This window comes from Varanus komodoensis, unplaced genomic scaffold, assembly GCF_004798865.1.
Source record: "Varanus komodoensis strain SLA01 unplaced genomic scaffold, ASM479886v1 scaffold67, whole genome shotgun sequence".
NCBI lineage: Eukaryota > Metazoa > Chordata > Lepidosauria > Squamata > Varanidae > Varanus > Varanus komodoensis.
In genome coordinates, this window is record NW_025336308.1 from 865,588 (window position 1) to 890,831 (window position 25,244).

Genomic DNA, 25,244 nt, shown 5'->3' on the forward strand with positions numbered 1-25,244 from the left:
TACCTGCAGTTGCTCTTTGCTTCTGGAGATGCTACCTGCAGTCTCAGGGGTGCCCTGTGAGCGCATCAGGTTCTTTGAATGCCACTGGATCCATTAGTCTGCTTTTCCAATGCCTCTTTGATTTTTGGAACCATCCACCGACAGTTTGGCCACTGCTTTATTGAAAGCATAATGTATACCTGGAAAGGAGAAACTTTGCATCTCTTTGTAATTACTTTTCTTTTAACTCTGCCCAGATGTTTTTAATAATTTAAGGCACAGTGAGGCAGCTTGGTAGCATCCAGTTATTTGCCCCGGGAAGCATTGCGAACTGCCAGGGTTTCTGGGAGCTCTTTCAAAACATCTGGTATACCCCTTGGAGTACGGCTTTGCACCTTCCTTGCAGGTAGTTTCCCGAAGGTAATATTGGGAGACTTAGTGGCCCGTTCTTGGAGGAAAACCCCATGGATTAACCAGCCGAGGCTCGCTCTCGACCATTTCCCTCCTCCCCAAAATGTAGTTAATATGTAGGTCAACCCAGAAAGCTGTCTTGTGTTCATGGAAAAGCTCCACTCACAGAAGGTGTCCGAGACTGATTTTTGTGACGTGCATGTTCAGCTACTGTTCTGCTTCAGCAGGGAAGAAACACCCAACCATCATAATGCCAAACAAGGGTTCTAGACATACTTGGAAAGCCACAGTGCAGGACTCCCTGAATTAGGACAGGCTAAAATGTCCCAAGGATGAGCAGGATTTTTGGTTCCCCAGTTCTCAGGCACCTGAGGTTTGGAGGACTTGAAAAGTTTGCTTACCCCTTAGTGACGTTTCCGGTGGTGCAAATCGAGATATGAGCTTCCAGTGGCTTTTAAGACTATTTTCCCTAGTCGAGCAAGCGTGGCAAATTGTATTTTTATTATAATATCCACACGTATTCCATTACCCACCAAGAAACTCAGTGCTCATTTCTGAGCTGGGTCTTAGCATTAGGATCTCGGGTACCAAATGCAGAAGAAAGCTTCACTGAATGGTTGAACATCACCCAGGGCGAATTCCTTGTAACTGTAAAGCTGCTGACCTCTGCTGTTTGCTCTCAGCATTGAAGGGTGAATGTAGCAAAGCTGTACAACTTTGTAAAGCAGGCCCTGAACCGCTGAATTACGAGAGGTTGCAGTCAAGTTGTAGCGTGCTGCTTTTGCTACGAATCTCCTCCTGCTTTCCCTTTCCTCACCTTGGCAGTCGACATTCTGTGGCCGCCGAGCACACTCCGTCTTGTCCCCCAGCCCTTTAAGCTTTTATTTTTCTAAGAGCACAGTCCAATGCATGGTTAGGCAGAAAAAAAGATGCATCCTGCTGGCTGGAGAATGCTGGAAGTTGGGTGACTTTTTCTGTCCAAGCATGCATATGATTCTACCCTAAAGAGTTATCTTTTTATTTCTGCAAGCCTGATAGGCCCATGAGGTCCTGCAGAGACCTCCCTCTGACTCATGGATGGTACAGCCTTGGCAGCATGAGGACTAGCACTTGGAAAATCGAATTCACTCTTAATATATACTGTTGAGCTGTTACCACTGCCCAAGATCCGGATAGTGCAAAAGTACATGTTGATTGAGTTCGCAAAATGAGACAACTCAAATTCAAGGCTGAGTTCGATCTGAGGGTGGATTGTCATTGAACCACGTGTGGTTGTGTTCCGTGAACTCAGCTGTGCAAACAGACCGTGGTTTGTCAACCAGATTTTGCCACCTACGTGTCCCATTGATGGTTTCAAATTCAACAAAAAGCTTCTGTTTCAGGTCGGTTAGATGCGGCGACATCTCTTCAATGAGGGGTTGTCAGATTCAACTAATTGCTGGCTGTGCAAAGCAGCTGATGCTTCTCCTAAATGTACATGGCAATGCGCACTAGTTCCTTCTTTTAGGGAGTAGGTTATTATATAGATACATTTATATTGGAACGGTCTTTAACCATCATTGATAAACATGCTCTTTTAAACTATTTACCAGCTTCATGGAGGTCACTCTAAAGCAGGGGTCTCAAACTCGCGGCCCGCAGGCCAATTGCGGCCCGTGGGACGATATTTTGTGGCCCCCACTTGATATCAAAGTTTAGTGATAGTGCGGCCCGTGCGTTTTTCTCACACGCACCTGCGTGAGTTGTTACCCTGGGCGCAATGTTCCCTCTAAGCTGTGTGCCGGGACGGGGAGGGGCCCTGCGGCCTTCAAAGCGCCAGCGGTGCCCGGGCCGGCCACGGGATGAGCGGCCCACCACCACCGCGGTGGTGGAATACTTGATGCGGCCCAGCCTCACACAGACTCTACTTCCAGCGGCCCCCAGGTCAGTTGAGTTTGAGACCCCTGCCCTAAAGGAATCTCCTTTTCCCCCTTGACAGCTCAAAGATTGATCTTCCAACATGGGAAAATGAACACCTAGAATTCAGTGGATTGAGCTCCTTACATTGCTTTCAATATTGAATGGGCGCATATAGAGTCCACCTTCCCGTAGAGACTTATTTGGATACTTCTTTGCCTTTTTGTTGAAGTAGACCATCATTGTCTGTAATTGGCTAATTTCAAATGGATTCACTGCTGTGGGTTATATGCGAATCCATGTGTGTAAATTAGAAAGACAGGTGTTTTGAACTATACAGGTGCCCTGTTGTGCACCCCTTCGTGGGTACCCTTGGTTCCCAGAGACGTCTGGACCGAAGGGACAAAGAGCCAAGCATGGGGCGCAGGCACCTCCTTTGATAGACCTTGTTCCGGGCTCTCCAATCCGCCATACTGTGAGTCCCTGTACATGGGCTTGTATAGGTGATCGTTTCTGCACTCAGGTGTGCTTGCAGAGACAAAGGAGTGCATAGATTTTTGTTCATGGAATACAAGTGGATTGGGCCCCACGGAGCCCTTCTGCACTCCCGGAAGTCTTGCGTTATGGCTTGTATGGGCAACAGTGAAATTATTTATTTATTTATTTATTTATTTATTTAAAACATTTTTATGCCGCCCCCATCGCAACAAACCCTCGGGGCGGCTCACAACAGAAACAAAATATACAAATATAATAATTATTCAACAAAAATATTAAAACCCGGTTCATCTCGGCTTAAAAGATTTAAAATCCTATAAATACCAATACATTAACAATTAAAATAAGTTTTAAATAAAAAGGTCTTCGCCTGGCGCCGAAAAACAAATAACGACGGCGCCAGGCGGACCTCTCTGGGGAGCGCGTTCCATAGATGGGGCGCCACCGCAGAGAAAGAAATCGAAACCAACGCTCTTGGGAACCTGAGCAAGGCTCCCTCTTTCTTCAGCACTGCCCTTGTGATCTTGTGCACAGTTCAGCACTAGCGATGGCTTTCCGTCCGCACGCTGCTCCGCGCACCCGAGTCAATGGGGACGGAGATTTATATTGTACGTTTCCCGAACAGCCAGACATTTCGCTGTCGTCTCAGTCCTGAAGCCACTCGGCGAGCGGGGTGGCTGCTTTTCTTTCCATATTACAGACGTGGAGCTGAGGCAGAGTCAAAAAGGGTATGCCTAAGACCAGGCCACCATGAGAGTTTTATGGGCTTGGTTTTGGAACGTGTGGCAGGGCATCCAGCACATCTGGAAAACTGGTTTGCGCCAAGGAGTAGCTACTCACCGGGTTGCACCTTTGCTATAAATCTGTTGAATCAGGTTTGATTTATAGAAAATTAATACTGAACAAATCAGCGTTAGCTTTGTTTAATGTACAATGTTATGAATGGGGGGTATTTGGTTTCACTAATTGTGTCACTGAAATTCAGCAGTGGGGCGGGGGATTGAGACTCTTGATAGGTTCGCACTGTGCTAGCTGATTTTTCAAGGATGCTATTCAAAGTCTGTCGTTCCTTTTAGGTTCTTAGCAAACCCCAGGTGGTTAATAAAAGTTATTTTGGACCATTTTACGTGCCAGTTTCCATAATGTTAAATTTAATCCCCTGATCTACACTAGAAATGTGCATTTTTTTTTCTTTTTCAAACAAAGGTTTCAGTTAAAATCAAGCCCTCAATCACCAGTGGTGTTTTCAACAGGATCCTACCTTGGTAAATATTTAAAGTATTTCACTGTATCGTCAACCAAAGCTGCATCCAAAGCTGCATTCAGGGCCTTAAAATCCCAAAGGTTAACCCTAAAGAACCACCTGAGGATTGCTGAGTAGAAGTGGAAGCGGATGGCACACGGCCAACTACAAGCAGCTTGTTCTCTCTCTTCCCCCAAAGCCCATGGTTATTTTAACCGTGGGTCAAAACAAACCTTCCTAGGGTCCCTTATGCATGGGCCATGTCCCCGTCCACCCGTTCCCTCCACCTCCTGGCAATTGCATGGCTTCCTCCCCTATTCTAAAAGATCGAAAAGATGCTTCTGCAACAGCTTTGCTACTTACAATAAGGCCTTTAAGTTCAAATGTGTTGCTTCGGTCACTCTGGCCCCACTGCCTTTGCCTGGGGCCTGTGGCACGCCTGGAATGGAGCTCCTGGTACCTCCTCTGAAAGCTTCCCTGGGCCAAAGAAGTTTCACATGCCCTTTCTGCTGCATCCCGGCCCCTTCTTGCCCTCTGAGTCCGAACCAAAGCAGTTCCTTTCTCTCTTTCATCCGTACCCAGCTGTTGTGCACTCGGCCTGTCTGGTCAGGGACGGGCACCCCAAGCCGGCTGTGCTTTCGACAAGCCTCGACCATCCAAGGCTTTTGTGAACTGGGCCATACCACACTCTCACCCATGCCTGGACCAGATATCAAACTGATAATAAAATCGGGCAGATACCCATTCATAATCTTCTACCATTATGGTACATGCCTTGATCATTATAATTCGGTTATGATAATAGACACTAAACCTCTACAGCTGGGACCCAGGGCTATTAATTAATCAATTTAAAGTTTTTATATGCCATCCCAATACTAAAAGTTTCTGGACGGCTAACAAAAAACAAAGACAAAAAAACCCAACCCTATACAACACACTGCCTCTGATAAATGATGGTAAACACAAGGGTAAAACCCATTAACTGTAAAAATATTGGGAAATAAAAAGGAAATTTTATTGGGAAAATAAAAAGGTCTTCACCTGGCGCCAAAAATAATAGCGTGATGGTGCCAGGCGAACCTCCCCGGGGAGCATGTTCCACAGCTGGGGTGCCACCGCAGAGAAGGCCCTTCTCCAAGTAGCTACCCTCCTGTTTCCTTCAAGGAGGGCTCCTGGCGCAGGACCTCTGCCTCAGATCTCAAAGGGCGGGCAGGCACATAAGGCATTCCTTCAGGTATCCAGGACACACACACACACACACACGTTTTGGTTTTTTTTTAATGATGCAAAAAAGCATCTAGTCCCCGCTCTTCCAACCCGCTCGGTGTCATTCGGAAAAGGGCGCTTCCATAGCGGAGCCAAGCTCCACTGGATCGCCTCTGCCTTGTTGATGACCAGGGAAGCCCTTGCTCCCCATCTGCCGCCCCTGCTTCAGGCACCCCCCCCCCCCGCCCACACGCCTGATCACAAAGGACATAATTATTGTCTCCGGGAGAGTCAAGTACAAAGACAGTTCATCCAGTCTGACTGCCGCTGTGCTACAGGGCCACCAAAGATTAACAGCTGCTTCTCCTTTGATTAGGTTAGGTAATAACAGTTACTTTAGTTAATAATTGGATGGATTCCCGGGCTGTGTAATTCAGGGTTAGGCTGTCATTTTTTTCTGGCATGTAGCTGAGCCTGTATTATTGGAACGGAGACTGTAATCCTATTAGTTGCGACTGCAGCCGTAGCAAGAAAAGATAAGGGGGATTCAGGTCCATTAAGGTGTTGTACCAGGTAGAGAAAATAAAGTTTGTGCGTTATTCTGTGTCTGTAATTAGATCTGAACAATATAGTCACTGTAGAGAGAGACTTCTATCCTGGCAAAGAAGTTTATACATCTGAACCTTTGGGTTTCTTACATTTGCCTCCCGCCCATCTGGAATATCATCCAAAGTAATTCACTGTTTAAAATAACAACGGGTGGTTTATTAAACACCGTATGAAAGAGGGAAGGCACAGGGGGAGGAAAGGGGGTGCGTGTGGGCGTCACGGCCACTGTCGGGGATATTTTGGTGGAGAGGAGAGTCAAGGAGCCTTCAGGCTGTGCCGTTGGAGAGTCCTTGCGACCTTGGCCTTTCCGCTCCCTCTGCTGCAGCCTGGTGGCCTGGCCACTGGTGGAAGGCGAGGAGAGAAAACCAATGGCCTGTTCAGGCAAAACTCACTTGTAATTAATGCATTTGCTTAGACGGTTAATTGGCGGCCTGTATGCGTCTGACTGGTGGAAAGAGCCCTCTCCAGTGCAGGGCCCTGCAGAACTGCTGTTCCCATCATTCCCAGCCAGCTTGGAGGCCTAGGTGCTCCAGAACCACAGGCAAGGTGGCTCTCTTCCAGTACCTTTGAGATCTCTCTTTCGAGTGGGGTGACGGATCACTTCCACAAATTGTCCTTGATGGATCGGAGAGCTCTCAGGTGGGCTTTCCCCCCTCCAAACCGGAGAACCAGCTCTGTAACTCGGAGTGGGTGCCTGGCCAAAAGAATTGGACAGACTACGAAAACCCCAGGGGCGCATTGCTAAAAGCAAAGATTTGCTTAGTGACTCAATGTGTTGTCCTTTAGTTGTAAGATCGATATTTCAATGCATCGCCCCCTTCTAAAGTTTTATCATACGTAAGCGATAAGCCCTTAAACAGACCCTGTGGCTGAACAAACCGTTGGGCCTTGCTGGCTGAGGAATTATGGGAGCTGCAACCTTTTTCTCCTCCTTCCGCATCTAGTTTGTCTCTGGATCCACCAGCGCTGCTGCTGTTTTTATTATTTATTTCATTTCTCTACCGCCGTGTAGCTGAGGCTCTCCAGGCGGTTAACAAAAATTAACTCTGCTTGTCAGGGATTGAGGCTGGGAACCCCCTGTGTGCAGCCCGTGAACTGTGGGGTCTCCTCTGGATGGCACGGGAGTTTGTGACTCCAGAAACCCCAGCCTAACCTCCTCATTCCCCTTGGGCATGTGCAGCTTAGTACAGTTTTCCGTATCCTGGACAAGTTACTCAAACCTGACCCAGGTTGCTACTTGCCCTGTTCAGGCAACACTGAAAGCAAACAAGCTCTACTCCAGGCGAGTGAGTCATCAGCAGAGCTTTCCATGGCTTGGATTGTGATTGTTTATCCGAACAGGAATTGTTTGTTGGTATTTCCTTCTTGTGGTTGCCAAGGTTTCTCCAAAACAGAGTAGGAATATTTAAAGGCACTCCTTTCCTTTCCATTCCGTTCCGTTCCATTCCTTTCCACTTGACCAGCATCCAAAGAACTGCATGTTTTACATACGCAACGGACTCTGAATTTGGCTTGCATTTGTTCAAAGAGCTACATGGCAAACGGTTTTGGAAACGAAAGGACCTCATGGAGAATCCAATGCTTGAAAGTCAGCAGATCCCAGTGGGCATGTCTGAAGTAGGTCTTTGGGTCCTGCCCCATATCTCCGGTTTCTTCTGTGTGCTTCACCTGAACAATTCGTACTCAGCACTCTCGCTCTAGGGTCGAGCACGTGCATCACCCCAGCTTGTTCTGCATCCCATTGCGATGCTGCCTGCGAAGGAATCCCCCTCAGAGGAGAGCTAGCGCCCCCAGAGATGAAGAGTGTCCCAGAACAGCCCATGCAAGAAGACCCAGTGCAGCCTGGGCCTCGGGGAGATGGCCACAGGCCCATCTCCGCACGAGTGTGGGGCTTCCACCTATGAAGCGGAGGCTGGGTGGCCCCCTGCCCCCCAAGAAAGCGCTCTTCTCTGGAGGCCAGCCAGCAGGGCTCTTCCGGAAAGGAGTGCTTCTGTACAGGAGCAAGGACCTCCTCATGGATAAGGCTTTCGCCAGAGGGCCGAAGCGCACTGCAGGTGAGCGGCAGCGGTGAGCCCCAAGACGCCCTGGCTGTTCCAGGCTAGTCTCTGCTGGAACTATCTCATCCTGCCCACTCCAGCACCTTGGATCCAGCTTCCCAGCTGCTGCCTCGCGAGCAGACCCCTGTGCCGCTGGCATCTGACTCCCCTCTTGGTCTGTGCGTCGTAATCCGCTGCTCAGCTGAGCTCGGACTGTGGCTGAGCCTCAGACCTCTGTCCGGAGAACCACCAGTTTGTCCGGCAACGCTCCGCATGGCCATTGCCTGCTTTACTGACTTGCCCCGCGGATTTGCCCCGCCTCTGCGCAGCACTGATGCTTCCCCGGCCAAAGCAGAACACCCACTCAGGTGCCATAAAATGTGCCTCGGAAATTTGGTGGGGCTGTGGCAGGGAGGGGAGAGAGCCTGTTTTGAAAAGCAAAAAACGCCGTTTCCTGCTGACGTTTGATGGCATGCGAGCAGGGCGGGGAAAGCAGCTATTTTAAGGCAAAATAGCTTCTTTTCTCCCTGCCATATTTCTGAAATACCACCATATTTCAGAAGCAAGCGATACCTTTGGCTCTGAAAAGCAGGTTGGTTTTCATTGCTGCTGCACCACTGGATTCTGGCCGTTTGGAAGGAACGGTGCAGCCCCCAGGAGGGTCTGGGGAGAGCTGGGTACCCACCCCTCCCCTATACCACCCATGAAGTTTTATACTCTGCCCCTTACACATTGTGATCAAGCGATGAGGAGGCCTCATTTCCAGCTTTCCCAGTGCCTTGCTGCACTCAAACTGGGGCAGGAACGATAGAACTAAACAGTAAATGAGCAAATCTAGCAAGACCAATGCCAGAGGTTGCGCTTGCATGTTCCCAACTAATCACTTGTACATTTGTGTCTTGTGTTTTTAATCCAGAATGCGGCAGATCAGGTGGCATTTCACGCCGCGGGGGGATTTACAGCTCTGGAGCAAGTCCTGCAGGTCGTGACGACGTCCAGCAACCTGAACACCGTTTCACGCATCCCCCTGAAGTGAGCATCGTGCTTGGCTTGCCTCTCTTTCTTTCTTTCTTTCTTTCTTTCTTTCTTTCTTTCTTTCTTTCTTTCTTTCTTTCTTTTTTGGAGTGGCCAGTAAATTAACGGCATCTGTGGTTAGGATTATTTTTCTGGCTCCTGTTCTGCCTGACCTTGCTATTTATTGCTCTGCAATGGATGAATAGGTTTATAGAGGGTTTTTATGGCTGAGTTCTGCTTTGGAAATATTACGTGGAAGGCAGGGCCCGACTGACTCCAAAGCAAGTTTTCAGAAGTTTGGACTGCTACCCTTTGGAGCAGGACTATGAATCTATGCCTCTAGAATCTGTCTCTAGTTTCCAAACGTCCGGGCTTCCTGTGAAGAAGAAGCCAAAATTGGCTCAGCGTGCTCCGCTCGAATCAGTTTGGCAACCCATGTGCCCCAGCAGTGCCTGCCAGGGGCCCCCAGACAAAAGCCCGCTAAGGTTGCTCCTCCTCTTCATCCCTCCACTTGTCAGGACTGGGTCGATGTCTTCTGTGAAAGGGCCTTCAAGCGACATGGGGCCCAGTTCTGACTTGGGCCAGGAGCACAGCTGGAACCCCGATCCAGCGCCCCCAGAACTGAGCCAGGCTTTAGCCGAAGCTCACTGGCCTGCCAGGACCCCAGGAGGGCAAAGTGCCCCTGTTAGCGAAGAGGAGGGTAGATCGGCCACCACAAATCCCGGCGTGTGGCAGAGGGCAGGCCGGCCAAACAGTCGGGCGCTCCAAGTGACCAGCAAGAGGATCCGGCTTGAAGGAGGGCTGTAGCACCTTGAGTTTGGGGAAAGGGGGTGTATTCTGCCTGTACCCAGGCCGTTTGCCCCTGGCTTCCACAGTACGTCCAAGCCAGCCTGACTGGCTTGCGTTAACGTGCTCGAGCGTTCAGTCGGTAAAGGCCTCGCGTGGCCCCGCTTGGAAAGAAGAGGGGAACACAGGCATCGGTACCCCTCACCGTTGCTGCCGGCGTCTTGCTCTGGTGCAGACCCATATTGGGGTGGAGGAGGAGGTGCAAAGGCTGGGTCCAGCTTGCTCCCAGCTCCCCGCCTGCCAGGCACACAAGTGGAAGCAAGGATGAGGCCGGGAGTGCCGGGCAGGAGCAGGAGCCTGCTGGCAGTGGTGCTGGGAAGGTGGTTTGCCAGAGGGAGGCAGGCCACGGAAGGTGCTCGCCTGGCGGCCCTCAGAGTCCGAGAGCCAGCCCCCCTCGGAGATTATGCAGAGGAACAGGTCTCTCCTGTGGAGGAACCCAGCCGTGGTACTGCCTCCCCCGCGACGTTCGCCTGGCACCACCCCTGTTGTCCTTCAGGAGCCAGGCAATTTCCACCTGAGCTTCCCTTGGATGGCGCTCCCCCTCCTCTCGGCTGCTGTCCCGGCTGTGATGCCTCTGGCTTTTCCTGCTTCCCATATGCTGCTCTCGGCTGTTCCTTCGTGTGACGGTCCCCGCCGGTCCCTTCTCCTCCTCAAGAGGAGCCACTTTGCAGCGGGTTATAGCCAGGAGGCATCCCTTCGACAAGCAGTGCTTTGGCTGCAGGTCGGCTGGTCTATTCTGTTTGCCTGCTCGGTCTGCAGAAGGACCTCCGCCTTGCCTGGGGCAGGCGGGACGCCCCCGTTCAAACCTGGACCGGGCCAGGAGCCTTTTGTCTTCCGGAACGTTGCTGCGTCGTATGTCCTGGGACAGATACTCACAAGGAGGTGCTGGACAAGAAATAATTTTCCTGCCACCTCCCCATTATACTATCCGCCGCCCCCACGCCACGTTTTGATACAGGAAGCAAAAGGCCAGGAAAGCTCTCCCCACGAGTTGGCTGGGCTGGGCTGCTACAAGAAAGATGCTCCTCGGCCACCTTCAGCTTCACCCCTGAAAGAGCAGGGACCCTCCAGGGATGGTCCGGGAGAGAGGTGGCCTTGGTCCGGCCAGTGTTACTTTCAGGCATGTCCTGGGGACCCTGTGCATATGTCCCCTGCAAAGGCAAGGTGGGATACAAGTGAATTAACTTATATATAAACAAGTTAGATAATAAATAATATAAACAGTTACGGGTTCTCCTTCCACAGTCCCTAATAACACAGTTTGAAGAAACACTGTTGAATCACTGATGTGCTGTTGAAGCTTCCTCAGATGATTGACCCAATCCTTCTGGAGGCATAACGTTTAATCATTGTTAGCTTAAACATGGCTTATCGCCTGGTTAGAGTCCCAAACATACAGTCCTGGTTTTGTTTGCTGAACTAAGCCCCGTTGCCTGGAGAACATGTCCAGGGAGACGCTGGTGAGCTCATCAAGAAAGCTAGGGAAGATTCCGCAACGACGGTTTGTTTGGCACAGACCTAATGTCTAACCATGCTTGCTTAGCACTCATGGTGAAGCTCTGGGGTGCAGAACCACGTTCGGTCCAGTGGCCAAATTCCAGGTCAAGAGACGCTCCAGTGAGGGCTGGTGGCCAAAGGGGCCAGGCCAAAACGCAAAGAGCACCAGCTGGTTTGGCTCGCAGCTCTTACTGCCCTGGGAGATTTCAGCCGTTTAGAATGCCCGAAAGCTGCCAACGGGCCCGGGGGCTAGTCAGTGAATTCTGGGTGAGGGAAAGGGGCATGGGGAGCCCTGGAGCCACCCCACTTGACTCCTGGGGCTGAGTTCTGCACACCTTGTTGAAGTGATCCTACGTAAGACTTACGTGTGGCTGGCTGAGGGAAACAAACCACGGTTTACTCAGCATCACGCTTCAATCCACCTTTCCTGTTTCTCCAGACAGATGTAAAATAAAAACATACCAGAGGGCTTCAGTAGCACCAAAGAACCTGCCAAAAAATTGTTTGCTTGCTTGTTTGCATCTGTCGGTGTTTCTCAATGATCCAAAGAAACAGCTTTTCTGAAATTTTAGTCAGAGTGCAAAAAGCGCAGCGTGAGGAAGAGCTGTGCAAGAGAGAAGGGAGGCTCAGCAGTGTGGATGAGAAACCGGGCACTCAAGAAGGAAGTTCCCAGTGAATGCCGAACTGTGTGAATAGGCCCCTTTGTGAGGGCTGCCGGGTTCCTGGGACGCCTCTGGCGATGGCTCCAGCCGCAGGTTTAGGACAAGCGCACAGTTAATCATAGATAAACTTTGGCGAAGACTATTTCATGGCTTCAAAAGAACGAATCAGAAGTTAATCTTAAAAGGAAGGATCCTATGTAATTCCAGTAGGAACCTGCATGGTACCCAGGCGAGTGCAGAAAATATTACACCTCACAGTTGTTACAACTGCACATGATTAGCTGTTTTCAGGTAAACCGTGCGGGTTTATTGTGTGGGATTTGGTGCTTGAGCTTTCAGCACTCATGGGAAGCCTGAGATTATTTCAGGGTACTTGCGGGAGGGAGGGAGGGAGGGAGGAGGAGGCAGGAGCTGCCAAACCTTCCCTCTCCTTCTGTTATGGGCATGCAGGGAGGGGAGGCTTAGACTAACAGTCTCGGCCTTTAGGAAGGACTAAAGATAGTTCATGCTTAACATGTGCAAAGGGTCCCTTGTATTACGGCCAGCCCCATCCGTATTCCCTGCTTTATAGATAGACCCCTGCAGAGAAAATTGATTTCATTAGCCCTCTTTTTAAAGCCATCAGAAGTCCTTCATATCCTTCATGTGCAGCCACCAAAAGAAATAGCCAAATATCTCAGCCATGCTGTTATACAACTGAGGGAAGGTGCCTGCCTTCCGAGCATAACAAAGCTGGCAGATTTATACACCCTTGAAAGAACTGGCTTAGAATAAAACCCTCGTTGAACAACTTCGCAGACATAAATTACCTTCCTCAAAGGGAAAGAGGAATGGCAGATGGGAGGAAAGAAAAGAGGAACAGGCCAGTAAAGAACAGGTCGTCCCAAAATGACAATAGGGGCAGTGTAAAGCTGGCACAAGCGGTTCCAGCAAAGGGCGGCTTCCATTCCTCTGGCATCCCATTTCTGCCCTCCCTCCCTCCCTCCCTTTCCTTGGGTCTCATGTCTCTCTAGATTGTACGCTTGAAAGCAGGGACTCTCTAATTATCGATTCCTGTAAACGGCTCTGGAAGCTTTTTGGCAAAAGTGGGATAACGTTGCTTGGAATGAAGGAATGTGAATAAAGGGACCTGAGCTGTAGACAGAGCCACGGTGTCTAGACTCCGGCAAGGCCGCGAGGTATTGGCAGGAAGGAGCGTTCGGCAGAGGGTCTTCGGATCTTGTGGGATTCCATGTTGGAAACGTAGGCCTTCTGGTGAGAGGGTCCTTGCCTCCTGCAGCTTTACGAGAGCCCAGTTCAATTCAACAGTGTCACTGAGGACCCAGAGTCAGGAAACCCACAAAGAAATAAACGAGCTCCAGCCATTTTTGCAAGTGAATCACGAGGGAAGGAGGAAGATGAGGCAAACTGCGGGCTGTGGGGAACATGCATGCAGGGCTGACTCTTACTTTCAGCACCCGGTCAGCAGGACAGTACTGGATTTATTGGCAGTATCAGTTGCATATTCCCTGTTCAACACATTCCGTATTATTAATAATCATCATCATCATCATCCACAGTCCGTAGCCTTATTAACATAGTGTATTATTCATGTCCGGGCTGGGCCACCAGGCACCTTCCAAATGTTCTGAACTGCAAGTCACATAAGCCCGGGTCAGCAAAGCCCAACAGTAAGGCACTGTGGGAATTGGAGTCCAGAACATTTGGAGGGCACTAGGTTGGCGACCCCTGAATTACGTGCTTAGAGGCATAAACAGTTTCCAGTGGTATATGAATCATTCAGCCATTACCGCTCTTCTTAGAAGTAGCTGGGATGAGATTTATGGACAGTTACCCATATCTCTGTCCCCAAACTCATGGCAGTGCGGTGCGACCCAAAACGTCCTTTCGGGGTCCACAAGATAAAGCTTTATATTCATAAAGATTTAATGGTACGCCTCTTGTTTTGGCTTTGTCGGTGTAATTAGACCAACAGGACAGCCAGTGCTGTGAAAAAAATCGCAGGAACTCACAAAAGAGTGAAGGTTGGGATTTCCACGCGACCCTGCCCGCCAAATAAAGCAGTCGAAGGGCAAGAGATGTGTTTGATCCGAAGGGGTTTCTCAGAGCAACTGCATGATGTTCAGCTATGAAGGGGCACAGAGGAATGAAATTTGATGCAAGGTGTCTGCAGAAAGTCAGCGGGCACTGTCCATCAAAACTGATGCACAGATTTAACACAGACCAGAAATATCTCTCTCTCGCCGTAGGTTGCTTCACATATTACATAAGCCTACTTCTGAGTAAGTTTGGAAGGCAGTAGATCTACATGCATACATACCTCCTTATCTAAAGTAGCGCTTGCGTCCATATATGCCCCCCCGCCCCCTGAGATCGGCGGGGGAGACCCTTCTCCGGGAGCCCTCTGTGAGGGATATTAGGAGGGTGAGTACCCGGAGGAGGGCCTTCTTTGTGGGGGCACCCCACCTGTGGAATGCGCTCCCCAGAGAGGTCCGCCTGGCGCCATCGTTATTTGTTTTTCGGCACCAGGCCAAGACCTTTTTATTTAAAACTTACTTTAATTGTTAAATCGGTTGTTTTATTTAGTGGTTTTAAATTATGGCCGAGAAACTCCAAATTTTTAATGTTATTCCATGCTTTGTTTAATTATTTAATTTGTAAGCCACCCCGAGGCTTCTGCGATGGGTGCGGCATAGAAATGTTATAAATAAATAAAATACAAAAGTGTGCAGACAGGTGTGTGCGCACACACATTTACGTATACGATACACGTGTTTGCAAATGTATGTTGAGGGAACTGCTGCAGGAATGTGATTTAATGAGTGGGTGACATAAATAGAACCTTCCTGATGATAGAGAGAGCTCCACTCTCTCTTTTATGGTGCATGTAAACTCTCTTCATACCTTCAAAATTGAGAGTGAGACCTGCGTTTGTTACCTGATCGGCATACAGATTCAGATGAGCGCCTGACAAGGGGATAGAAATGTATCTCTTTCATAAATTTCCTACCTGCCTTTCTTTATAAAACAAATTCAAACCAGGGCACCAGCAATAGGGATATAGCGAAATAGCACGCAGTTGGCAAAACAGCACAATCAAACGGGGATAAGTAAGAGATGAATCACAGTCGACACAAAATAGAAGAGTTTGAGCTGGCACTGTGAACCTGTAAAGCAATCTGCTCCCGGGGAGCGAGTCCCAGAGGGAGGATGCCTCTTCCGAGGACACCAGATTGAGCACCAGGCAAATGTGGCCCTCTCTCTTAGTACCTGGGCAGGTACATAAGGAAGTAGACTCCCCATCAGGTAATCAGGTCCTAAACCACATGGGGCTTTCTAGGTCGGCAGAAGCCCTTCAACGCCTGCCTGGGCAGCAGCACCTTCAGAACAGGTGTTCTGTGTCCCCACTGGGCATCCTTGCTGCCCACCTGTGTTTTCAGAGGTGAAGGAGCAAGATGCTCACAGACAAACGCTCTTCCCTCCACTGTGTGCAGCCACTGCAGAAAGGACTTGAAGCGCTTTCTGGTAAAAGCAAAGAAGATGGTTGTTACCACACACACATTAACAGTCAAGAGAATTTGTATTAGAAGGCCCTACAGGGAGTGCGTAATTTGGACTCCTCCCTTCCCCAAACCAGCGTACCATATCCAGTGCCACCAAGAGCTTTTAACAGCTTCCTTACCCCAGTTCAGAGGGGGTTCAGTGCGACTGTTGCATTAGAAAAAAGCAAATCTCAAGTACAGGACAAACAAACGAGTAAAATTTTCCTTTGGATCCTGGCCTATATCTATAAAGCTAACAAAATGACATATTAGAGTAGTTAAGCCGTGGAAATATTTCAGCTCGCAGTAGTTTTTAATCACTTCATCACCTCCAAATATTTCATTTTCATTGAAAGACGGAGAATATAATCAACCTTCATATAAATCATGCAGATTTTTATATGCCATAGTTTAAGTTACTGCCACTTCCTTTTTTAAAGTCACAAGTTAGGTAATAAAATATGAGATTAAGATATTGGCAGTTTTAGTTGGAGAGAGAGTGAATGAATGTGCAAACACACATGTTCTGGTCTTCAGAATACAATGCTGGAGATCCAAAGCTTTTTTTTCCTGTGGTTGCATGGCTTGGAAGATCATTTCTGATTAATGTGTAATACTTGCAAGGTGTTTGCAAGAAGGCAATGTTTAAATGATTTTCATGATCTCATGTGCTTAGATTTTAGTAAAGGTGTCGGATACCATCACCCACGGTATCAAACTTAGAATTAACATATATATATTGTAAGCTTGATCAGGTTTTCAATTCTACCTCTTTCCTTTATTTGGTTTTTCTTCAAAGCGAGATACTGAGACACACGCCCTCAATTGTTAGCTGCTGTTTTTAATAACCTTGCTTGCTGGCTTGTTTGTTTTAGGTTTTTAAGATTTTAAATAATGGGACTGCTCGCTACCTTGTTCCCTTTTAGGGACATGGATGGCTTAATAGATTCTCACTCCCCATCCACAGGCTGCTGATGTGAGACATGTAAAAAAGGCAGCCTGTCCGTGCGTGCGTGCGTGTGTAGACCACCCTTCCCAGCCTAGTGTCCTCTGGATGTGTTGCACTACAGTTCCCATCCCCCCGGCCAACACAGCGAATGGCCATGCTGCGTTGGAGAACTTCCAGGTAGCTGAGGTGGCTGGCACTGCCGTCGGTTCATTCACGCTGCTTGGTGCTTGGCAGGACGGCAAGAGCGTCTTGCACTCTGCACATCCATGAGAATCCTTCGTATGTCTTTATTCTGTAACACCATAGGAATGAAGGAGCCTGCCCTGTGCAGGTGAGATCGCGGAGTCCAGTGTTGCCTGCTCTAACTGGCAGCGGCCCTCTCCAGAGGGCTGAAGGGTTGAAGTCCGAAGCATCTGAAGGGCAGGTAGAGAAAGACCCTCTCCATCACCGACTACCTGTTCTTTGTGGTTGGAGATGCCAGGGACTGGCCAGGGAACCCTCTTTGGAAAAGACGCCTGTGGTCCCTCCCGATAAGTTTTTCCATTTCTTGTCATGATATGACATGGTATAGACAGAGCACCTAGACATGTTGCAGAACGGCTTTCCGAATGTTTCCCTGTAGCCAAACCATAAGAAAAGCAAGCAGACTGCGGAGGGATGCCAGGATTTGCTCTAAATGCAAAACCGCCCATCAGACGGATTGTAGGGGTAGACTCTGTATGGCATCCAACATGACTTTAAAGCTGATTTAGGGAGCCTAAGGAAAAGTTAAAACAACAGTTGTCAAACAATCGCATTACGTTCGAGTATTCTAATGACTTCTCTGTGTCCTGGATATATTCTGCGGGTGGACGGTGTCTGAAAAATAAACAGCACCCCCATTAACAACAAAAACATCGAAAGTAGAGTTTTGCGGGCCTTTGTGTCGAAGTTAAAAACAAATCTCGCTTTAATACATAAACCATTTGATGCTTGTCTCGGAGCCATTGCACAGAAATGGTGACAGTTGACAGCTGTCGTTCCCTTAATAAGATTAAAATAAAGAAATTAGTTGTGCTGACTTTAATCTGCCATTTAACCCCGTGAACCACCTGGGGGCTGCTCCACCACTGACACTTCAAATTCTGATTTTTTTTTTTTTAATGGTATAACTGAATCTGAATCGAGGAACATTTTTAAGTGCAGTCTAATTATGGCTGTCTGTAGTTAACAAGCTTATATCACTGTTTCCCTCCACCCCAATCCTGTTCTTAAATCCCTCCATGTTTCAGCAAACAAAATCAGCGGCAGCCTTTTTGCTGTGTTTGAATTGCTTTTCAATTTGGATCTTCGGACGTGTTCTTTCAGCATCACTCATGCGTACTTTTTTCCGAAAGTATCTAATGTGGCTCAGATACTTTTGCGTGTCTTTCATATTGTGGAATGAATGCTTGTATCACCCGGGTGTAGAACCTTTGCAATACAACGGCAGATATATTTGTCCAATTCTTCAAAAATGGCAATCTATCGCTTCCCGTTTTGATTCTGACGTCGCCTGCGACACGTTATAAAACAATGTGCATCAGTATAAAAGCACAACCACGGGAAGGCAAGTTAGTGTTTGGGGGAAAAGGTACATTTTTATTAATGATCGAAAGCACCCGATCGTCAAATGAGGCAACTCATTTCCTGTGGTGCGTGAATGGTTTTGTTGCCTGCATTTGGAACTCATTGCAGGTGGGCAGGGGCTTCAGTTTTGTCTCTTCTGATGGGGCCAGACCGGACAGGCACGGCTGCTCAGAGCAAGCGTTTGCGGCCTCGATCTCCCAAAGCCACTCCAGGCTTTGGGACGTGGGAAGCAGCCGGCTCCTTGGGCGGTCGCTGCACGCCGTGTCCTGCTTGTCGGACCTTGTCAGAAGCTGGTTGGCTGAACTAGATGGACCCTGGTTTGGATTCAGCAGGACTCTTCTTGTCTTCTTACCAGTCCTGCTGCCAAAAAGGAGGATTATGGGCTTTCTTCCTAGATCTTGATGCTTTTGTACAAGGAGGCCGAGAAAGCGACGTTCCCCTGCAGGCTGGAGAGGTGGGTCAGGCTGGAGGAGTGATTGGGCTGTTCTTGGAGCTCCAAAGTCTTTCTGTCCTCTTTCTGCCCCCCTTTTTGACTTTCTCAGCCTCCAAGGAACCTGGACAGAATGCTGACGAGAGCATTCCAAGAGCAGGTGGAGAACAGCCACAGGTATCTTGCCAAGTATATGTCCTGACATACATCATTTTAGCTTTCTTAATGAAGGCGCTGCCCTGACCTTGCCATGACATCAGGCGTGTCCAAAGTGCCATAAAAGTGTGGATGTTAACAACAATATGGAAGTTTTCCAAAGGCCTCGATAGTCAGAAGTAAGATCACAATTTATTCTGTGTGACTGCATTCTCACACCTGGTATAGTCATTTATAACTATACCAAGCTGAGTACAAAATACCTGATTTTTGCTTTTTTTTTTTTTTCTACACTCCTAAGAGGTGCAAATGCAGTCAAAGGTATCTCTCTCAGTTGTCTCTAAGGGCAGCCTTTTTATTCTTCATATTCATTCAGGTGCATTTTGCTTCCCAGCTCTCTCTCACACGCACATTTGAGAGTGCAGCAATGTCTTTATAAACTGAGTGCTATCTATTAGAAAAAAGATGCTATTTCTAGGTGTTCATACATTCTCCCCGAATATTTTGCAATGAAATTGGCCACTGGTTGACTTTTCCCTGGTGCTAGATTTCTCGTAAAGGTTGCTTGAATGCTATTGACAGAATCCTGCTTTGATAGTGGTCAAAATGTTCAACGACATTAATTTGCAGAGATTCTCTTAGGAAAGGTGCATGTGGGAATGCGTCATTTTGGGGATACCAAGACTGTGAATCTGCCTTGTTATATTCTGCACAAAGAGGTTACACCTTCTAGGAAACCTCGTGTTTCAAAGTCCTGCCTCAGTTTCTTTCACAAACTTTGGGCACAGGACAGGTACCGAAATGACCTCGGGCAGATGTCACGATACTTGCCAAAGAGCGAAATCCTTGGAAGAGAAGTCCGCATTGTTCTGTGGATGTAGGAATCCTGCTTTCTGTGGCAGCTGAAAAGAATAACGCTTCTATACAGTCAGAGTTTAGGATGCTTTCTTGGTGTCATACAGACCGCACGCGGTTCCTTGGTTCTACCTGGCTGCATCTGGTTGGAAAGGTGACACGGGTCACTCTGTTGACCTTGTTAGACCCAGGTGTACTTTGTTTGCTCCTCTGGCAGAACCGCTTGACAATTTTAAGACGATTAAAATGTCATTTTCTCTCCCAGGTCCCTCTGCAGCGCAGTCAATGCTTACCTCCTGGCCTGCAGCCACTGTGTGGAAAACTGCACCTATGTTTTGTTCAGCAACAAGATTACTTTTTTAGTAGACCTGCTGATGCACCAGTTGATGGTAGGTAACATTTTAACTTTGAATAGTATCAATTCCATGGCACTGGGAAATGATGTTTGGGTACCATAGATTAATGCTTCATGTTGCTGGACTGTTGATACCAATATCTTTCTGCAAAAGGAAATGCAAGAATACAACACCCATCGGCCTGGAGATCATGAGCAGTAGACCGTTAGCTTGGCAAGTGTCAGGAATCCGTCAAATCTGGTACAAAACCTCAACCAAATCCAGCCCATTCAGGGTCCCGATCCGGCCCTCTGGGTTCCAGAAATGGACTTCCCCTTTCCACTCAACTCTCAGTTATTTGATGGATTCCAATTCTCCCGATTAGGCAGGTCCACTCCAGCAGAGCTGCTCTTCTTCTGAGGAAGACTTTCAGATGATTCATGACTTGCAACAGCCAGTTCGTGTTTAACCGACAGTTGCATTTTTAAACCCACATGTCAGGAGTTAGCATTTAGTTCGGAGCACAAAAGAGCTAAAAATAAAGTCTTTGGAGTGGCAGTCCCAGTGCCATTTTGTGGCAGCAGGAGGACTAAACTTATCCCAATTGTTTCTGAAATGGCTTTTGGGAGGAAGTGGTGGTCCCATCTTTAGAACCAGGGGACATGGTGTTGAAGGGCACAGTTTCTGCTCCATAACCTTCTGTCCCAGTCATTGTCCTTCTAGTGGAGTTCAGTTCCCACATGAAAATCCAGTTAGGAGAAAAGGGACATTTGGAAAGACACCGCAAGAAGGTAAATATTTACCGTGCAAAAGGATGTTAGCTCTAAAAGCAGCCACCTTCCACTTCGTACATGGTTTGAGTATGCCCAAATTTACACACACTGAGCCACTTGGTTGCCCTTTCGTGTAGCTTGAGCCTTGGAAACAAACCTAAGAGTTATTGTGTTCTCCTTGGCATTGTTTTTCATACCTCCAACTGCATATCTTAATGTGGATCTTAACAGCTTTTCCAAATCAAATTGAAAAAAGACAGACATGTTTTAATGGGAAAACTTTTAACTTTCGTTTAATTTCAGATGTCATTAAATATTTTATTAGAAACTCATTTTTAATTCATAGTGACCTGCTCATCATAAGATATTTAGTCTGGGATTGCTCCTCATAAATGGTGTGTGTGTATTTTCATGAGCCAAGCAGTTTGTTAATTGAAAAGTTATGTACATGCCTTAAATAATTTACATTGCACTGTTAGAATCAACAAGCCGTAGGAAGTTGACAAACACTTAAGTGGAGGCCCTTCACAGGCGTTCTGGGCAGACAAAAGGAACCTGAACACGGCTTGTAAATTCTGCTTTTCAGTGGTTGCTTGTCTGTTGTTTTCCTCCGGCTCTTTCTCCAAGGAATTGAGGTGTACAGTTTGATGAATCGTCTTGGTGTTGTACAGAGAAAGCCACATTAGAGTTTTCTGCTGTAAGGGCGAGATCCTCGTTTCCATGGTTGAAGAATGACAGAAATCCTGTCTTTTTACTGCATCTCTTGAGTTGGAATTGGGGGAGAGCATGTGCGGTATTTCAATACCTGCTCTTTTGAGTTTTTAAAAATAACTTCCATGGGGCATGACAGATTAATTTCTTAATCAGGTGTTCTCAGGTAGATCAAAGGAACATTTGAAAATAACAAGCTGAGCAAGAGAGCAAGCGATCTGAGCTTACCCCGAATCTGGTCTTACGCACTTTTGTTCATTCGATTAGGTGCTCCCCTGACCCAGAATCTAACGATGGGTTAAAACGTGTCTTTTCTTTTTTCCTGAGCAAAAAAACAAGTGAAGCAAAATCACTGGCGTCTTCCTTTGATTCCCTCTTACATACAGTTGTCATTGTTACATGTCGCCCATTATCTCCAATGCATGGTGACCCCATAGATGCCCCCCAGGTGACCCGTTCTTGACAACCCTGCCCAGCTTCTGCCAATTCAAGGCCATGGCGGCCTTATGGAGTCACGCGATCTCACACTGGCTCTTGCTCTCCTCCTGCCCTTAACCTCCCCTAGCATTATTCTCTTCTCCAGTGAGCCTTGCCTTTTCCCCACGTTCCTGGTACCCGCATTAAATCTGTTTTCTGAACGAACCATGTCTGACACTACTAAATATATTTTCCCTTGGAGTCATTGTTATTCCAAACTCGTTCCTACAAGAAGCATTCTTTTATTCCCTTTGAAATAAGATATTCCTATACTTCCCTTTACTTTCAGCATCTTGTCCTTTCTCCAAGGAACTTAGGGACAGTGTGTGCCGGTCTCCTTCGTCCTCCTTCCCCAGACTTGATCCTCACACCAAAACCCTACGAGGGACGTTAGGCTGAAAGCAACCCGGCAAAGATCATGACTGAGGATTGGAAACTGGGTGTTCCCAGACCTGCGCTGACACTCTAACCCAGATGTTCTCAATGAACCATCCCCCCCATATGGGGGGTACAGGCATGGCCAATACCTCTGTGGAGAAGGGTTGCGTTTAACACATCTGGGGATCGGCAGAGTGGGAAAGCCAGTGTCGGGCACTGCCCCTTGCCGACTCTGTCACGTGCTTCCAGCTATGCACGCAGCCTGAATTTTTAAGAGCGCAGAGTTTGGTGAATATCCATTTTATTTAGCCATTGTATCTGCAGCCTGCCTTTCTGCTCCCCGCACCCAGTGGCGCTTAAAGCGCCCTTTTTAACATGAACCACCTCGGAGCTGCACTTAGGCTTTTGAGGTATTTTTATTATAATAGTACAAAATAAGCCAATATTTTGCTAGGCATTTCCAGCACAGTTTTCTCTCTCCGTGCATACTTGAGAGCAGCTGAAATTACCTTTTCTCCTCTTGCCACCATTTCCCACCCCGCTTAACAGTCTTAAAACCAAGGTGGTGGGATCTTGGGTTACCATGGAGTTTTGCGACTTCAGTTGCTTTTTAAGAGAGACACTTGTGCCACATTTCTGACCTGAGTAAATGACGGAGTGGCGTTCACACCCTCACAGGTATGAGCTGCATTGTCCATGGAATGGCACTTTCATGTTTGACCGGGTACCAGCAAAGCTCAGTTTAAGCTGAAGGCTGACGCACATCAGTTCTTCTCTGGGTTATTTCTGCCTTTGCAGCCAGAGGACAGGAGCGGTTGGGAACTCAAAGCTTTCTTTAGTCCCTGGGCAAGTAATGCCAGTCCCCTTTATCTCCCCTTCCAGCGCCCCGCGATTGGCCTCAACCCTGACCTCAGCAGACCACCCACCTTCGGGAGCAGCTCTCAGCTGCCTCGCTTAATTGTTCCATCTTGTGCGGGGGGGTGGGGGGGACGGAGAGCTGGCAGCCTTCACTGGAAATACTTTCCCAAAGTGCCGCATTTTCCAAACCTGTTTCTGTCCGGGCAAGCCCAGAGGCTTTGTGTCGACACAAACCACAGCAGCTCTGCTGATTATGAGAACAGGGTTCAGACACCGAAGGCAGGCCGTGATCAGAGATAACGGCACAAGCCGTGCGACACCCCTGAGTCTGTGTCCCGAGGGCATGCTTCCGAGACACAGGTTCTGCTTTTAAGAGGAAAAGTAGTCACAAAATATTATCTTCTGGCGGCAGCAGGAGATGCTTAAGGTAAACTAGGATGGGGGTTTTTTTGGTGACCCAGCCTTTGTAACATTTCTGCGCTGCCCTTCAGTCTGCCATAAATTGCACATGCGAGGCTTAAGGGAGAGACAGTGTGCACAGGGGTGTGCGTCTCAGATGTTGCCGGCTAAAAGCTGAGCACAGGATAGCTTTCCTTCCATTGTTTGTCGGATTTTTAAACGTTAGAAACAGAGGAAGCTTTCCCTACTCAGAGTTCACCTCTTCGTCTGCCTCGTCTGGTATTGTTGACACTGTCAGTTTGCCAGGGTTTCAATCTCAGGCATATTTTCCCAGTCCTAAGTCACACTGGCAGCACAATCCTGTGTATATCTACTCAGAAGTAAGAGCCCGTGGATTCCTTGGGGTTTAATTCTCATTGAATATGCACTGGATCGCCCCTGACCTGCGTGAGCTGTCATCACAGGCTGTGATGTACTAGGATTGCTGTCTGCATGATCATAGAATCATAGAATAGTGGAGTTGGAAGGGGCCAAGAAGGCCATCGGATCCAACCCCCTGCTGTTGCAGGACACCGAGTCACACCATCCCACTCGGAGGCTGCCCAGTTTCTTTCTGAATCTCCCCAGTGTGGGAGAGCCCCCCACCTCTCCAGGCAGCTGGTTCTACCATCGTATTGCTCTGACAGTGAGGAAACTTCTCCTGATGTCCAGCCTGAACCTGGGTTGTTGCAACTTGAACTGATGATTCCGTGTCCTGCACTCTGGCACCAGCAAGAAGAGATCTTGACCTTCCTTTCTGTGACAGCCTTTGGGGTACTTCCAGAGGGATCTCATGTCCCCCCTCAGTCTTCTCAAGGCTGAACATGGCCAGTCCTCTCAGTCTCTCCTCACAGGGCAGTGTTTGCAAACCCTGCATCATTTTTGTTGCCCTCCGCTGGACCCTTTCTAATTTTCCTGCATCCTTCTTAAATCTTGGTGCTCAGAACTGGGCACAGTATTCCAGGTGAGGTCTGACTAGTGAGGAGTATAGAGGAACTACCACTTCTCATGATTTGGAAGTAACACTTCTGTTAATGCATCCCAAAACAGCATTTGCCCTTTTGGCGGCTGATGTTGGAGGGTGTACTGAAAACAGAGTGACTCTGCCACAGTGCCTTTTAGAGATGAATGCAAGGAAGGCCATCATCACGGCGACTCTGTGTTTTGGCTAAAGTCATGAAACCAGCGGCTGAGGTCAGAGCAGTGCCAGGTGGGGGCATTCAGGAGCTTCTCACAAGCGCTTCCTCTCAGCAGGTTGGCTCATGCTGCTGCCGGAGCGATGCATCGCTCTGTTTTATGAAGCCCAGACTCTGGCAAGGACTGCCTAGCATCTCCCCAGATGAAAGGGCGTTCAAAGAACGGCCTCTCCTGCGGGACAGTGAGGTGCACGGATTGAAGACTTCCGGCGTTTTGGTGTCATCTTGGTTGCTTGCCAGTCTAAAAGCTGAGCGCTGGGGACCCAGCATGTACCTGCACAGCCCTGGCCATTAAACAGGGTTGATTCACTAGAACAAGGCGTGTCACCTCCACAGGGCTGCACCCTCCAGCCTGTGCTAACATGGCCCATGCTCCTGAGCAGGCATTGTGCGTCCATAAACGGGCGCCCACCAGCCATCAATGCTCGCTTAAGTGGCTGCGCAAGAGCCTGGGTGACAGGTCTCGGCCCGATCACCCCCGCAGCTTGCCAGCTCGCCTCGCTGCTTAGCAGTCTCACAGGTGGGAAGGGAGCCGAGAGACCGGCAGACGAAATCTTCCCGCCAGTCAGAAAAGTGGGTTGGACTCACACATGTGATCAGCCCGGAGACAGGCGGGCATGTTGGCTGTCCCTGGGGGA

At 48.4% G+C, this 25,244-nt stretch overlaps 1 protein-coding gene across 3 annotated transcripts in view; it reads left to right on the top strand.

The window, feature by feature from the left end:
- Positions 1 to 25,244, top strand: part of SCAPER (S-phase cyclin A associated protein in the ER) — a 143,212-nt gene that overhangs the window by 79,821 nt on the left and 38,147 nt on the right. For all 3 annotated transcript variants that reach the window (XM_044450475.1, XM_044450476.1, XM_044450477.1), the window contains 2 exons: positions 8,798 to 8,913; positions 19,706 to 19,829. In XM_044450475.1, the coding sequence (XP_044306410.1) occupies positions 8,798 to 8,913; positions 19,706 to 19,829 (240 nt within the window). The remainder of the gene's footprint in view (positions 1 to 8,797; positions 8,914 to 19,705; positions 19,830 to 25,244) is intronic.